Source organism: Symphodus melops (genome assembly GCF_947650265.1).
Source record: "Symphodus melops genome assembly, chromosome: 6".
In the NCBI taxonomy this organism is placed as follows: Eukaryota; Metazoa; Chordata; class Actinopteri; order Labriformes; family Labridae; genus Symphodus; species Symphodus melops.
The window spans coordinates 13,931,946-13,946,586 of NC_136696.1; the positions used below are offsets into that span (position 1 = coordinate 13,931,946).

General features: G+C 42.5%; 1 protein-coding gene across 1 annotated transcript in view; it reads right to left on the reverse strand.

Annotated features, from left to right (window-relative positions):
- Positions 1-14,641, reverse strand: part of wwox (WW domain containing oxidoreductase) — a 123,315-nt gene that overhangs the window by 60,581 nt on the left and 48,093 nt on the right. Inside the window, exon 8 of the mRNA XM_079346208.1 lies at positions 12,105-12,369. Within this exon, the coding sequence (XP_079202334.1) occupies positions 12,105-12,369 (265 nt within the window). The remainder of the gene's footprint in view (positions 1-12,104; positions 12,370-14,641) is intronic.

The window sequence follows — 14,641 nt, forward strand, 5'->3', positions numbered from 1 at the left end:
TTCCTTTTTGAAACTGTTCAATAAATTCAAATCCGTCTTCCTGACAGTGTCGGCAATACACATCAAATCTGTCATTGCTGCGTGGAGATGGATGTGGCAGTGCAGAAATCTGAAAGAAAATAATACAATTAAAGTGTGTCTCAAGCAGCAAGTCAGCCATCGATCCATCCGCTCTCTTTTCCAATACGCTATGGACTTAACATGGACTTATTCTTTCTTAAGCACAACGGGGATTGCTCCCTTCCCCCAGGGTGCAACACTCACACAATGCTTCAAAAGAACATTTTGTTTGTATGTTCAATACCAGAAACATCAATGGAATTATCCAATCATTAATTTCCTATTCAATACAAATTTAATGCAGAGCCACGGAGTAGCCAGCTCATATCCAAAGAGGTGATCTTTCCCCAATCACTCAGATCTGTGCTATACATACACACTACCACACACAAAAACTGAGACACACATACATCAATGGAACTAACTTGAAACAAGCCTCTTTTTTTTCTGTGTCCCGAAGACAGCTTGGTTAGACATGGAAAAGAGCTATGAAGTTGAATTCATTATTTTTTAAAGCACAACTGTCAAGGTGAGAGTTTCGACATTGGACGGTCAGCTGGCAGAGAGAGAGAGATTATTTCTTGTTTGAGTTTACTGAGAGCACATCTGGAGAGCGAGGTCTGCTCATACAGGAGAGGGGAGGAGGTGGAGAAGGAATCGTTTGAGTCGTTTTACCGAAAAGAAACTGGGTAACGCTTTATATTAAGGCTGTAGAAATAAACGGTTGTAAAAAAAGAAAAAAAAATCCCTTTTTTAATGCATAAAAAAGTCATTTGCAAAAATCGAAAGTATCAAATACTGAATGTTCTAATGCTTTGTTAGATATGACGTGCTGTAATTTAAAAAAAAAATACAAACAGCATTTTGACGAAGCTTTCAGGCTAATCTTAAGTTCAAGTTCTTAAGTTTCATGCTTCATGTTGGAGGCTAAACTCCTCGTCCCAGCAGCCGTTGGTTTGAATCCAACCTTGGCCCTTTCCCTGTGTGTCACCCCTCTCTCTCTCCTCCCAACATTACCTGTCTCGCTTCACCTGTCCTATCCAATAAAGGCAAAAAACAACAACATCTAAAGCCCTCAATTACTCATCTACTGTGTCCTGATAACTCATTTTATATTCATTTTTATTCTTAGTCCGCAAATCTTGATCTGTGGACATTTAACTATAGCTTACTGTATTTCTTTAAAGAGGACATAAAATGAAAAATCCACATTTACAGTGTTTTTTTAACGTTTATTCAGGTAACCTGAGCGTCTATTGACCTGCAACATTTAAAATAAATCCATCCAGTCATTTGTTTGAGGTGTGCTTAAGTCTTACCACACAGAGAAAAAGGCTCAGTTTCAAATTTGAAATGGAGATTGTGACATCACAAGTTGGATTCTTGTAAAAAAAATAAATAAAAAAATACCCTCCTCCCCCCTCGTATCTCCACCAATGGACACCACCCCAGAGCAAAACTTTTGCGCAGTTCGCCATTTTTATTGTCTCTACAGAGAAGTTGTGTCTATCGGGAAAACTCAGTGAGTCACTGAATTTAAAGAGACACACACCAAAACGGAGCGTTCTGAAAGAGCTGGGCTCTACAGGGTCACAAACCTCCTCTGCTGCTTGATTCATGTTATATTTGGTCCAAAGCACAGCACAGATGTTTCATTGAGAGCACATGGGACTGTTTGAAAAGATGAAAAAAATTATAACATTTTAAGTAGTAGAGGTTGGAAATTCAAAAGATTTCCTTCTGAAATGAAGTGTTAATTAGAAAACACAAGTTCTTAATGTCAATGCCACAGCTTTATGTTACCAGGGAGGAGCAGGCTGAGAAAGAAAAGAAAAGAGTTGAAAACATTTCATACCTCAAGGTTTCAATCTGACTTACATAGAGCTCTCATGCGAGCCAATCAACAAACTCATTCATGGTAACTATCAAGATCAATGACAAGTTCAACAGTTTCATGCTCCATGATCAAATCCATAGCTCTCTGTTGCATGTGATTAGGAACTGTGTGGGAATGCTATCAGTATTGAATATCATACAGGTGCAGCTGCACCTTCTATAACCCCAACATCATCAGACAGAGCTTTGAGCAGTCTGTGTGTGTGCATGTTTAACATGTTAGAGATGGCAAGATGACACGAGTGCCATGAGTTCACAGGTCAAGTAGAGTCAGAGCAGGCAGGCGATTGGTTGATCAGGTCTGAGTGTAATGACAAATCAATGGTTGAATGCATTAGTCTAATCTAATGGGCCAGGTGGGAGAGGACAACGTTAGACGCATGGAACACATGATTGAGCACAACATGCAACAGCGATGCAATCAATAACACATAGAGTGGTCTAACCCCAGGGGGGGTCCCCACTGCTGCAAAGAGCTGCATCACATGCATTTAGGAGGCTCAATGTATGCTTGTGTGTGTAAATATGTATGCTCGGTTGGTTAGGGGAGGACAGAAAAGGAAGCAAGCTGTTTTGGTCTGATTGATTGGATTATGAAATGAAATGAGGGAAATCAAAGGCTTTTGTTTGCAGCCCCCACACACCTCAGCGAGATGGACTCACAAGAGGAGAGTGAACGAGAAAGCTAGAGAAAGAAATGGAGTGCACTTGAGAGATTTAAAAAGATACAAAACGGGACATGACTCATAGTGTGTCCATGCAATCAGAGGAAGTAGAGACACATTTTTCATAATCAAGGTTGTGCCAGGAGGAAAAGGCACCCACATCGGTGTATGATTTGACCTTCCACTACCACTCAGCCATGAGCATTATGTGAACCTGTTTGTGGACTAAAAGCATTGCTTAAGCTCACAGCTACTGGTCTGCCCATTACTGAGGTCACTCACAGCTCCGAACCCCTCTTCCACAGATGTCTTCTAATGCAGTGTGCAATGAAGGGCAAGGTTCAAATAGAAATAACAAATCCAACTCTAACCAATGTAAAACAAAGTAGAAAGCCAGATGGACCTAAGAAACGAAGATTCTTTTCAAAATATTATTCAGTAAAAATGGAAAATTACAGATGGAGAAATGCTGATCAACTCGCGATGAGATCGACTGAGAGGAGATCCACAAAGAGAAAGAGATAAGAAAGTACAGCAAGAGAGAGAGAGGGAGAGGGAGAGGGGGAGAGAGAGAGAGAGAGAGAGAGAGAGAGAGAGAGAGAGAGAGAGAGAGGGATAGGGAGAGAGAGAGAGAGAGCGCGAGAGCGAGAGAGAGCGAGAGAGAGCGCGAGAGAGCGCGAGAGAGCGCGAGAGAGAGAGAGAGAGAGACGGAGGGCTGACAAGTTTAGGACAAGAGCCAGTCAGAGCAGAGGACAGACCTGGGTCAATACTTGCTGCACATGATGCTGACACTGCACCACTCAACACATACATACACACACACACACACACACGGAGACACAAACATGTATGTGTGTGCGCTTCACACATGGACATTCACATGGACATGTACACAGAGGATAGAAAGACATCAGGCCAATCAGTCAGCAGATGTCAATTTTAGAGGAAGAGAGAAAAAGATAGGATGGAAGTGTGTGTGCGTGAATTAGATTAATTATTGTTCTGATATTGTCATGAAAAATGTCCGAAATAAAATACACATTCTTCATGTCATGTTTTTTTGTGTGTTTTTCGGCTTGAAGAACGAGACAATCTCTAGTAAACACTCAGAAGAGTTCACAGAGCAATGTCAAACTACCCGGTCAAACTAGAATCGATTGCTGTCCATCTCATTGTTTAAAAACATGAGATGGACTTTACTGCCTCTTGTTGTTTTCTTATTTTATTTTCATTGTTTGATTTTTTTTCTCATCTTATTTAGAGGTGAAACATACATCAGTCACCTATTGGATGATTCATACAGAACATATCACTAAAAATGTTCATGATAATACATTTGTTTTAAAAAAGTATTTTCAAGCACAAGTGGTCAAATTGTCAATTACAAGTATCGGGCAGTTTTCTTATTATTCGCTGATTCAGTGTCATCAATGGTTGAATTTAATGATGGTTCAAAATAAGGAGTGTTTGTTTTGGTCGAGGACTAGCTTTAAGGGTCAAAATAATAATCTAATAATAATTTGTAGTAGAGGTACTTACATGTCTTTTTCCTTTTTCAAATATTGTTCACTAATTGTGTTAATCATGTTTATACTCTTGACAACGACAACCATGGAATATGTGGGTTTGTTGTTTTAAAATCTGAAGGTGATGCTGTGTCATCTTTATTTATGCTTTCTGACTGTTTCACTTATTTTTTTTACTCTGTGGGTTGTGTCTACAAACGTGTATGTGACCATGTATGTGCATGAGCGTGTGCCTGTGTGTGTGCAGTTGTGTGAGAGAAGTCTTTGATAGGGGTCTCTCCATCTTTGAAATGAATGAGCGTGCGGTGCCTTATTGAGTGAGGTGCAGTGTTTAAGTGAAACTGATGAGAGATGTGTGAGCAGCGAGGAGCGGGCTATAAGTATGTGGCTGCGGTCAAAGGTTAATCCCTATTGATTTACTCCGCCGTCTGCATACAGCCACACAGGAAGAGCATGAAGAAGAGACCTGCTTTACCTGCAAGCACAGAGGTAAGAAAAAAATCACTGCTTACACACGCATACAAGAAAGAAAAAAAAGATACACGCACACTTAGAAAATGAAGAAGAATGCAATGTAAATAAATGATTCCAGGGCCGTTCAGACTATAATCTGCTAAAAATCCTCCTGAAGACTAATGACAGACATGAACATTGACACCGTTTAAACAGGATCATATACTCAGGAGCTTTTTTTCATCATTTGGAACAACATTTGCAGAAGTCAAGGTTTCCTAAAAGTAAAACAGTTGCATTCCTTCAAACGGAGAATTCACAGAAACCCACAACAGACAAACAGATCACCTTGTGTTTGAATAGAAACCCTGATAATACAAAGTGCAAGCTGCATTTATAAACAAGCTCCTCACAATCTCACCCCAGAGGAGGAAAGGTGAAATATTACATTAATATGAACAACTATTAATAATACCCCCCCCTTCTCTCCCCACCTCTTACCCCATCACTCCTTCTCTCTCCATCTCTATCTCCCTCCCTCTCCCTCTGCCTCTCTCTCTCTCCCTCTAATCCTATCATGCGGGCAATAAGTGTATGCACCATGAGCACATTTAATTTCTGCGGTTGGTTTTCAGCGAGCCCAGAGGTGAGCCTTAATAAGGATCAATGGCACTTTATCTGGGACAGCACCCACTTCACAGCATGCAAATTACACAGCAACCCTTAAAAAAAGAAATGGATTTAATTAAAAAATGTAGAACCACGGGCTCTGGAAATTCAATTAAAGGATTTATGCAAAGGTTGGCTAGCTTTTTGTGTTGCAGTTCCTGCTTATATAATGAGCTTTTCATATTAAAAATCAATAGGTAATCTGGGCTAGGGGATCGGCTGCTTATGTACATTTTTGAAATCAATTTGAAAAATAGTCCATCAGCTCCATGTCACAACAAAAGAGGGGAGGGAACGATCTGTGTGTGTGTGTGTGTGTGTGTGTGTGTGTGTGTGTGATTGTGAGTTTGTAGGGTCAGTGGCAGGAGAGCTTTGAGAGCAGATGAGTGAGGAAAGGGTGAGAGGTAACATCTCTCTCCTCTCTGAGGGTCACCGGAGAACAGCTCACTGGTGCTGAGGGTGAAACAGAGACGCAGTGCGAGTGTGGGCGAGGTGGAGGAGGAGTTGAAGGTAAATGAGTGAGGATGTCTCTCTGGCCGGGTCAGTTTCTGCCTCTTTGGCCTGTTCTGATCCCTTCTATTAGAGACAGAGTCCCTTGGCGATCGGGGTCTAGCTGGCTCTGACCTGTGGCTCTGGGGTAATTTAGCCGAGCCCAACTCAGACTCAGGCTGTGCTGATATCCTAATGGCCTCCCTGAGGTGTCTGGAGCAGCACGGAGAAACGTGGTTTCGGCAGAAAGAGACGTTTCTTCACAAAGAAAACAGTCACCGTCTATCAAAGGGGATATGAAGAGGCGGAGGCAAAACAGACGCTGAGAAGAAACCTTTTTGGAAAGCAAAAATATCCACAAAAAAAGTCAACGTTTAAGAAGCACGACGAAAGGCTACAAAACACATGTGGGGGGGAAAAAAAGGACCTTTCCTTCGACTTACTTCTGCTCAGGACACAGATATTGTTCATGCCTCCTTCACACTCATGTTGTGTAACTGTACTCGGGCACGAGGGGTGAATGACTGACTGCATACAGTAGCGAACTGTCAGCATTTGATTGGTTCTTTATTGATCCAGACACGGTCTCCATCACATCAACTCATCCACAATAAACCATTTACACAGTTTCCCTGTGCAATGGAGCACATAACCAGGCCTCAGGCCATCTCCGTTCACTTACTCGGTGTGTGTGTGTGTGTGTGTGTGTGTGTGTGTGTGTGTGTGTGTTTTGTGTTTTTCTTTAATGAAATGGTATCTCCGTGGACAATAATCCCAGTAACAGGATTGGGCAGGAACACACATGTCAATACAGCCAAATGGGATTGTGTGCTTTTATCCATCCCCACACCAACACATCTTACTCTCTCTGTGCCTGTCTCTCCTCCTCAATGTCTCTCTATCGTCCCCTCTCTCACTTCGATGTGGTGCAGCAGCACAGTGGGGAATGTCAGGCAGGAATATCACGTTTATTGTATCAACTTCCCCTCGAAAATCATCTAAAACACGGCCTTTCAAAGGAACCCCGAGCATCATCTGAGGCGTCCTCTCTGAGGCGAGTTTTTTTGACCCTCACGAGAGTTAGCGTAATGTGTAATATTCTGTCTTCAACACTGAGGAGAACCTTACACAGTGTCTCCAGTCAGGCTGGAGCTGACCCCCTCCTGTGCAGCTCCTAATCATCCAAGAGGACTCTATTACAAGGGCCTACAGCTCATCTAACCCCACAGAGGAGCAGGAGGGGGGCGAGCGGGTAGATTGGGACCTCTGCTCCTCTTTTTTTCCACATGGTTGAGCATCGCTCACAACACTGGAGCACACACACACAGACACACACACACACACACACACACACACAGACAGGTAGCCTGGCTATACAGCAGAGCCACTGCGTCTGTGAGCAACACCAGATAGCAGATCAAGTACCTGACCTCATGTCTGGCTGCAGAAGAAAAACTGACTAAGAACAGTCCGGTAAAAGTGCAACCAGTGCTCACATGCAGCACCGACCTCACTGTATTGTTTCTTGGTAATGCTGATGAACCCGTTTCTGGGGTTAAGCCCGGAGTTGCAGGAGAAGAGAGCGTGTGGTCACAGTGAGTAAGGCTCAGCAGAGGAGAAACCAAGCAGCCATTTCTCTACTCCGGCCCTGACTGCTGGTGCCTGGTCAAAAGTTCAGCCTGTGCATATGTAAAAAGGTGGCCTGGTGCCCGAGGCAGGATCCTGGGTAAAATAATCATGCTAAAACGCTAAGAAGCATGGGACTAGGCGGGAACGCTGATGGAACCAGACCCTGGGGGAACCGAGTTGTCTGATTGGAACAGCAGAGCCTCTTAGGCCCATGCCCACAACACCTCCCCCTCTTTCTATCCATTATAGTGGATGATGAGGTACACACTGATCTCCATTCAGCTCAGCACTGTCTGCGCCTATAGTTAAGGTATAGATTAGATGAGTATAAGCGGAGCACAGCTGCTCAGAGCCTGAGGGTACACTGATCTTGAGGGAGCAATCAGTCAGTCAACAAAATGTCACAGGGTCAATGTTACAGGACGTTAACAACTTTACAAAGGTTACAGCACAAGTAATAACTGCAGCAGTCACAGTAATTCACTCAGTGCTGTTTAAGTTTACTGTCCAACAACTTTTACTGCATTTATATGCCTGTCAAAGGCCTGAAATCCTTTATCCTACATCAGTGAAATCAACCAACAATCTGTGTCATTTACATTTTGAGCATTAAACAGAACTGTGATAACCACTGCTTCATGCCTCTGTCGCGCTCCTCTTAGCCTCTGCACACATCTATACACCACTTTAGGCGAGATCAGATCATCCAACACTGATAGCACAGCAAAGGACACAGGAAAACACTCCCACTCTGAACACGCCGAATTAAAGAAACAGGAGTCACAGGCCTGGTCGCACAATCTCTGATAAGTAGATCAAGGCGAGGGGAGGGGAACGTGATGTTAGTGAGAGATAGTTTGGCTGATTAAAATGTCATGGCTCTTTATAGATGCCTTTCTCAACTCAGCAAAAATTGGAATCAGCTCTGTACATCAATAGCAGAGTGGGCTGTGCTCCCTGCTAATGGAGAAGTTTCTTTGCCTTAAGTAGAACCCGCAACACAAAGAATGCACAAGTCAAAATATTTGGGTAATGTGCAGGCGAAATAAAAGATAAGATAAATGTGAGTGGTGAGAGTTAACCGCTGATAAAAATAAGAGAGCATGGAGCGCAATTAATGAGGGAGAAAATCGTGAAATGTGATTGGATGACCGAGTACAGAGCTTATGGCCTCACATGACATTTCCTCGCCTTTACTACAACAATTAAATTAAAGATTTAGGACCACATGTAGCTCCAGGTGTTCCAGCAGTCTCTATATTGTGAATACATGCGTGTGCGTGTGTGTGTGTGTCAGTGTTTGTGTGTGCCTCATTGTGAAGCACAACTGTATATCACTCCACCTGTGCTCCTATAAATCAAACCTGTGTTTTAAATGAGAGGCTGGTTATTTGTGCAGGAACACACACAGGGGGCTTTGTGATTGTTTTTTTGGAGTCAACATTCTGCTTGTGTTTGCATCCCTGAACAATCTCCACGGATCCCGCTAGCGTACGCAAGCAATTAAAGCGATACCATCTTCATATCCCTGCAACCAATAACTGAAATAATATCACTGTTTTATTAAGCCCTTAATGTGGGGGCAGACTGAGTGAGGAGTGGGATTTTAAGAGGATACACTTTCGGGGGCCTTATCAAGCCCAGATTTAAATAAGAGCAAACGCTCAGCTTAGGGCTGTGCCTCAGTATCTATGAGTCTGTGTGTGGCCTTTATCAGACATGGGTTTAAGCTAATCGCTGTGTCAGCAGCAGCAGGATTTAATTACTAGCTCCACCTTTGTCCTGTAATATTTACTAACATCTACACCACATTTAATTAAGAATGTGTTAAAAAAAAAAAAAAAAGCTCCTGAAATGAAGCCTCTAAATGCATCGGAGTGATCACATCCAAAACAAAAACTCCAGTGCACTTCAAAATGATGCGATTAAAAAGCATGTTCAACAAAATATTGGTCCACTTCAAATTGACACAGAGCAGATATAAACAAGACAGGAAGTGATGGCATAGAGCAAAGAAAAAATCATGCAGAAGGTAAAAAGGGAGGGGGGGGGGGGGCGTTGTGTGACAGACAGTCAAATTGAGGAAATGTTCAGCTTGGCATTTAGTGAAAGGTGCTGAGGAGCACTTCCTCTCATCTCTCATCCTCTGTCAGAGGTAGAAGAGACAAATGACAGCCTGAGGCATCCAGTCTGTCAAGCATGATGGATCAGAATGACGCTTCACTAAAATCTCCACCACGCTGCCTTTCAACACATCACATCTTCCCTTCAGTGCAAACACTAAATTGATAAAGTATGAAGAACAGCTAATGGAAAGATGTAATAGTCAAACTAACGCATAGATTAGCAGACTATGGAGCCTAAAGGGTAGAGGGAGAAGAGCAGGGGGACAGACTACGATAAATCATTGCGCTGGATTTTATCGTTCTTATCTTAAGTGTGGGAGGACGTTAACCTCGGGCACCTTATATCACCTCATAAGCACATACATGCGCTATGAACAGTCCGTCATACAGCCGTTTATTGTAAGCCCCGTGCAGGTGCATCCTCACTCAACAAATACAGATCTGCAGGAAGAAAATTTGCAACAAATGGAAATGGAAAACCCTTTGCTAACTTCGGCAGCTCATCTCTTACAAATTTATTCTTTTTTTGGTCATTTGTTCAAATTCACAGCCTAATCAACATAAATGACAAACACAGGTCAAAACAGATGTGGTCTTGCATTACCAAAACTCTCTCCATATCCAAACATGCATGTAACCCCACGAAGCACCACACAAGACAAAAGTCCCAGGACTTAGATTGATCAAAAGGAAGTTAAATGTATGGGTCATCTTCAATGGATGCTTTTACAGTACCAGTACACACATGGTCCACTGTTCATAATCACACTTAAAGTTTTTCAAACTTTTCTTTCTTTACTGAGGAGGTTGAGCTGTACAGTACTATGGAGCATGCACCCTTTCCCAGTGTCCCTAAAAATAAACTATCCATTGGATCTAGTCAAAGTGCTCCTTTCACCAGCTGACAGTACTTCTCTGCCCAGAGCAGTTTGAGCAAGACGTGCTGTTGCAATCAGATTGTTCAAACTCTGCTGTTAAAGTTGATCATCAATCTTTGCTTTATGCCGAATACCAGACAGCGACACCTCTTACTATGGCTGTACAGAAACATGGTGTTCATTACAGACAATGACTGACAAAAAAAACACACAAAAAAACAGGCTGTTACTCCCAATTACCTCCTCTCAAGAGGTTTCTCAAACAATGTCCATGTGAGCATCACTGCACATCTCTGGCTCTTCTTGTGGCAATCTGTTGTATATGCATAAAAACAATCACTGCCCTCTACGACCTGAGGAACAGAGGAACAAACCAAAAACAGAGCCGGCAGTCACCAAGGATGTCCCTCCCTTGGCTTCTGTCTGTCTCACTGGACAACTTCCTTAAATATAGACCAGCTGCTAAAAAAAAAAAAGAAAAAGCTTCTTTTACCTCACATAAAATATGCATGCAATACATCCACTTACCTTCAGGCTGCATGTGCTGATCAAGATGAAGCACGCCACTTTAAAACATATTAAAAACTTCCAATAATGTCTGACCTATCTGTGCTCTTGACCCTACAAGTCATTCAATTACATATGTTTTGGCAAACGTATGTAGCTGTTTCAAGCCTCACGTGTGGTGCACTCTGTGTTTGTTTTCTGTGTTTATTAGTTGTGTATGCATTGGTGATTTCATTCAATTGAAGTTCTGAATGGATAAATGACGCTCCCTTTAACTGAGTTTGCGATGAAAACATTTTGTTTTAGAGTAAGTGCTCTTGAATTGCTGAGCCACAGAACATGAACGATACGGCTTTATTTTCCTGAACCACCTTAAACGTGTCTCACTCCAGAAGATGGGAATCACCGTCTCAAGCCACTGAGCTAGGACCAGCGTGTCAAGAGAAACTCTACCAGGGACTGTGGGCACCAAAAAGCTACAAAGAGTTATGCTAACTCGTGCATGACGTATGCAGTCCTGGTTTAATGTTAAGTTAATTTGAAGTTTTTAAAAGGGTAAATCCTGCAGGTTCAGGTCATTTATCAAAGCATCTCTATGAGGACAGCTTCTCTACTGCAAGACTGCTAATGTGACTCTGAACTTAAAATAAGCATTTTTAAAATATTTGCTATTAGGTTCTTCTGATTGGAAATAGGGTGTGTAGTAAAAACATATTTGACAGAGCTTGTTATCTGGTGCCTACGAGTGGAGACTTGAGGTTTTTGCAGTGCATTTACCCAAGAGTCGCAGTAAACTGGATCTGGAATATCGCCTAACCTTGTGAGAGAATAAGGGGAACTGGCTCTCAGAGTTAAATAAACAGTGACAGGAGGAAGAGGGAAAACAAAGCACCAAATATCTTTCTATCTGTGAAATCCAGACTCTCTTGCTGAACCATCAGCACTCAGCAGGTCAACTCCTCTCCATCCTTTTCCTCTCCTCTTTCCCAGGAACGTTTCCAAGACAAATATATAGGCAAAGACAGGAACAGCTCAGAGTCTGAACTTGACATGAATACAGCGTGGTGAATTCTCTGACTGTCTATCCAGGTAACTAATCAAACATCCTCTCTGGTCAAATAAAAAGCAGTAAGAGGGGTTTTTTGGATGCCAGTTTTTGCAGTTTCAAACTATAGTGGAAGTATTATAAACGTGTCTCTCTCTTACCATAGACTTGGTGAAAGGTCGAGCGAGTGTGAAGAGGAAGGTCATCAGCCACCAGCTTCGGTGAATGGAGGTGTACATCATGTTCCCAGGATGCACCGCATTGCATGTGACCCCGTGAGGTGAGAGACGACGGTGGAGCTCATTACTGAAGAGGATGTTACAGAGTTTGGCTCTGTTGTACGCCAGCATGGACCAGTACTCCTTCTTCGGAGGGGACAGCAGGGCCAAGTCCACTTTGCCACATGAGTCTAAGAGGTCTGTGAACCTGAAATAAAGTCCAGATAAAGAGTCGTAAGAGTGTGTGAGTCTGTGCTTTTGTGTGTATTGGTTTTCCATGGGCAGATGTGGGATCGCTGGCTGCATACAAATCAAAGACATGACATGATGTTCTTTAATAGCCTGCGACAGCGCTGTTAAACTCCAGATGTTTGACAAGGCCCCTTAAACATTACACTACTCGTTGTGTTCTTACGCAGTCGCACAAAAGTGACACTCCCTGCGTGTTTGTTTAGGTGTGTAGGAGAGGGGGGAAGAAAGTAAGGCTCCAAACTGATGGAACACATCCCACATATTAATCCAGTCATTAGAAAACAACCAATCAAAATGTCACCTGGTTTCCTTGTTGTGATTTTACAAGCTCGCTACCTCTTGTATACTGTCGCCTTCCGCAACATCCTTGCTTGGCTAAATTACAACATCTGCAGGCTTTTCATTTCATGTGCTGCAACTTCATAACTACTTTAGTATGTCGAGGTTTATAAATCAATCGCCTGAGCACCTAATGTAGGGGGTTTTTCTTTCAAACAAATAAAATACAGAGAGCACCAGCAGTACAACCCTTACCTCCCACCTTTCTAACTCTTAAGGAGGAATAATTAATTTTCTTTTTTTTCCCACTAATGACACCCCGAAGTCTCAGCTTCTACACTTTGGGAGACTGCAGTGATATACATGTGTGTGTGTGTGTGTGCGTGCGTGTGCGTGCGTGCGTGCGTGTGTGTGTATATATATATATATATATATATATATATAAATCAATAAAGGCGAGTAGCTCTTTCATTCACCTCAGCAGACAGACAGGAAGTGCTTAGACTTCAGCTCGAGCTCACATCCCAGAATTGGAGACGAAATTTAAACACTGTCTTTCTAGATCAGTACAGCTGAAGCAAGGTGCAGCCCATTCAGCCACTGATCATATTTTCTCTAATAAAGCAGAAACTGCTGTTTCTGAGCTAAGCATTGTCGATTTGACTCCGACTCTTTGACTCTTATCATTCAAATTTGAAAGATGATATGGGAGTTAAACACAAATAATATTAGTAAGTGTTTCAACCAAAATTATCCAGAATGTCATGATAGTGCAAGTGACCATTCCAGATTTTGAGACTGTATTGTGCTGACTCTCTCATCCAAAGGTGTCTCAGACACAATTAAATTCTTAGCAGGTGGCAAGTTGTTGGGTTCTGCCCGGAATTCTATAAGAAAATGTCTCAAATAGTTATGCAGCCACTCACCAAAATGTGAACTGAGCCTTTTGAGAGGGGCATCAGAGACCGATATCTTAATATGAAAAAGAAAACACCATCAGAATGCTGCTCTTCCAATGGATTGATGCGTCTGATCAGAGTGGATTGTAAATTGCTGATGTGGGTGCCTTGTCCAAATCTTTACAGTCATTGGACACCGTGTATCACTGCGCATTCAGATTTGTTTCTGGTTGTAGACACCTTAAGGACCTTTCAATAGGAGACTGTTTGTGGTGATCTGATCAACCCTCCCATTGGATGTCACGGAGGTGACGTCACAGAGTGCTGCACTGAAGTTGAAAATGGTTTAACTTCTGCTCAGCCTTGGCTGACTGCTATGAACCGTTATTCTCTCCAATCACTAGCAAATGCCAGAAGGGATGCTAAAGATATCTCTGGTATGAATCTTGGTGGAACTGTTCACTAACTGGCTCTCCACACGGATGATGTCTTTCTATTTACGAACCTTCAATTGCCACCCTTTTTTTGACTATTGTTTCCTTTGGCAGTTCATGTGGTCACAGATAAATGACGACACATCTGAAGCTTTGCAATAGAGTGTCTTAAAACAACTCATATAAGGTGAATTCTTCTCCTACTATACATCTGAAATTAAAGAGATCTAGTCAGGTTGTGTGACCTCACTCTGTCAGGGTTGGGCAGGGTCAGTTTAATTAAATCTACTTTATACTTCTGAGGATCCTATATCCAATGCAAATGCTCCCGCTAAGGATCATGTGTTTTCTTTTACAAAGCTATTTCAAAATGATTTGGCATGTGGAAAAAAAACAGGTTTTAATCTTAAAACACTGCAGCTGCCAAAAAAGAGGAGCTGCCTTTCAATGCCGAACTTTACATTTAACAACTGGGCATGTCACTGGCGTACCGTGTCAGAGTGGCTGAGGCATTTCCCAGACTCCAGGCAGGAGACCCATATTGATTCCTGGCTCGGCCTTTCTCTGTCTTTCCTCAGCCTGGTCGCAAATTAATCATCCCTGCTTCCATCCAAGT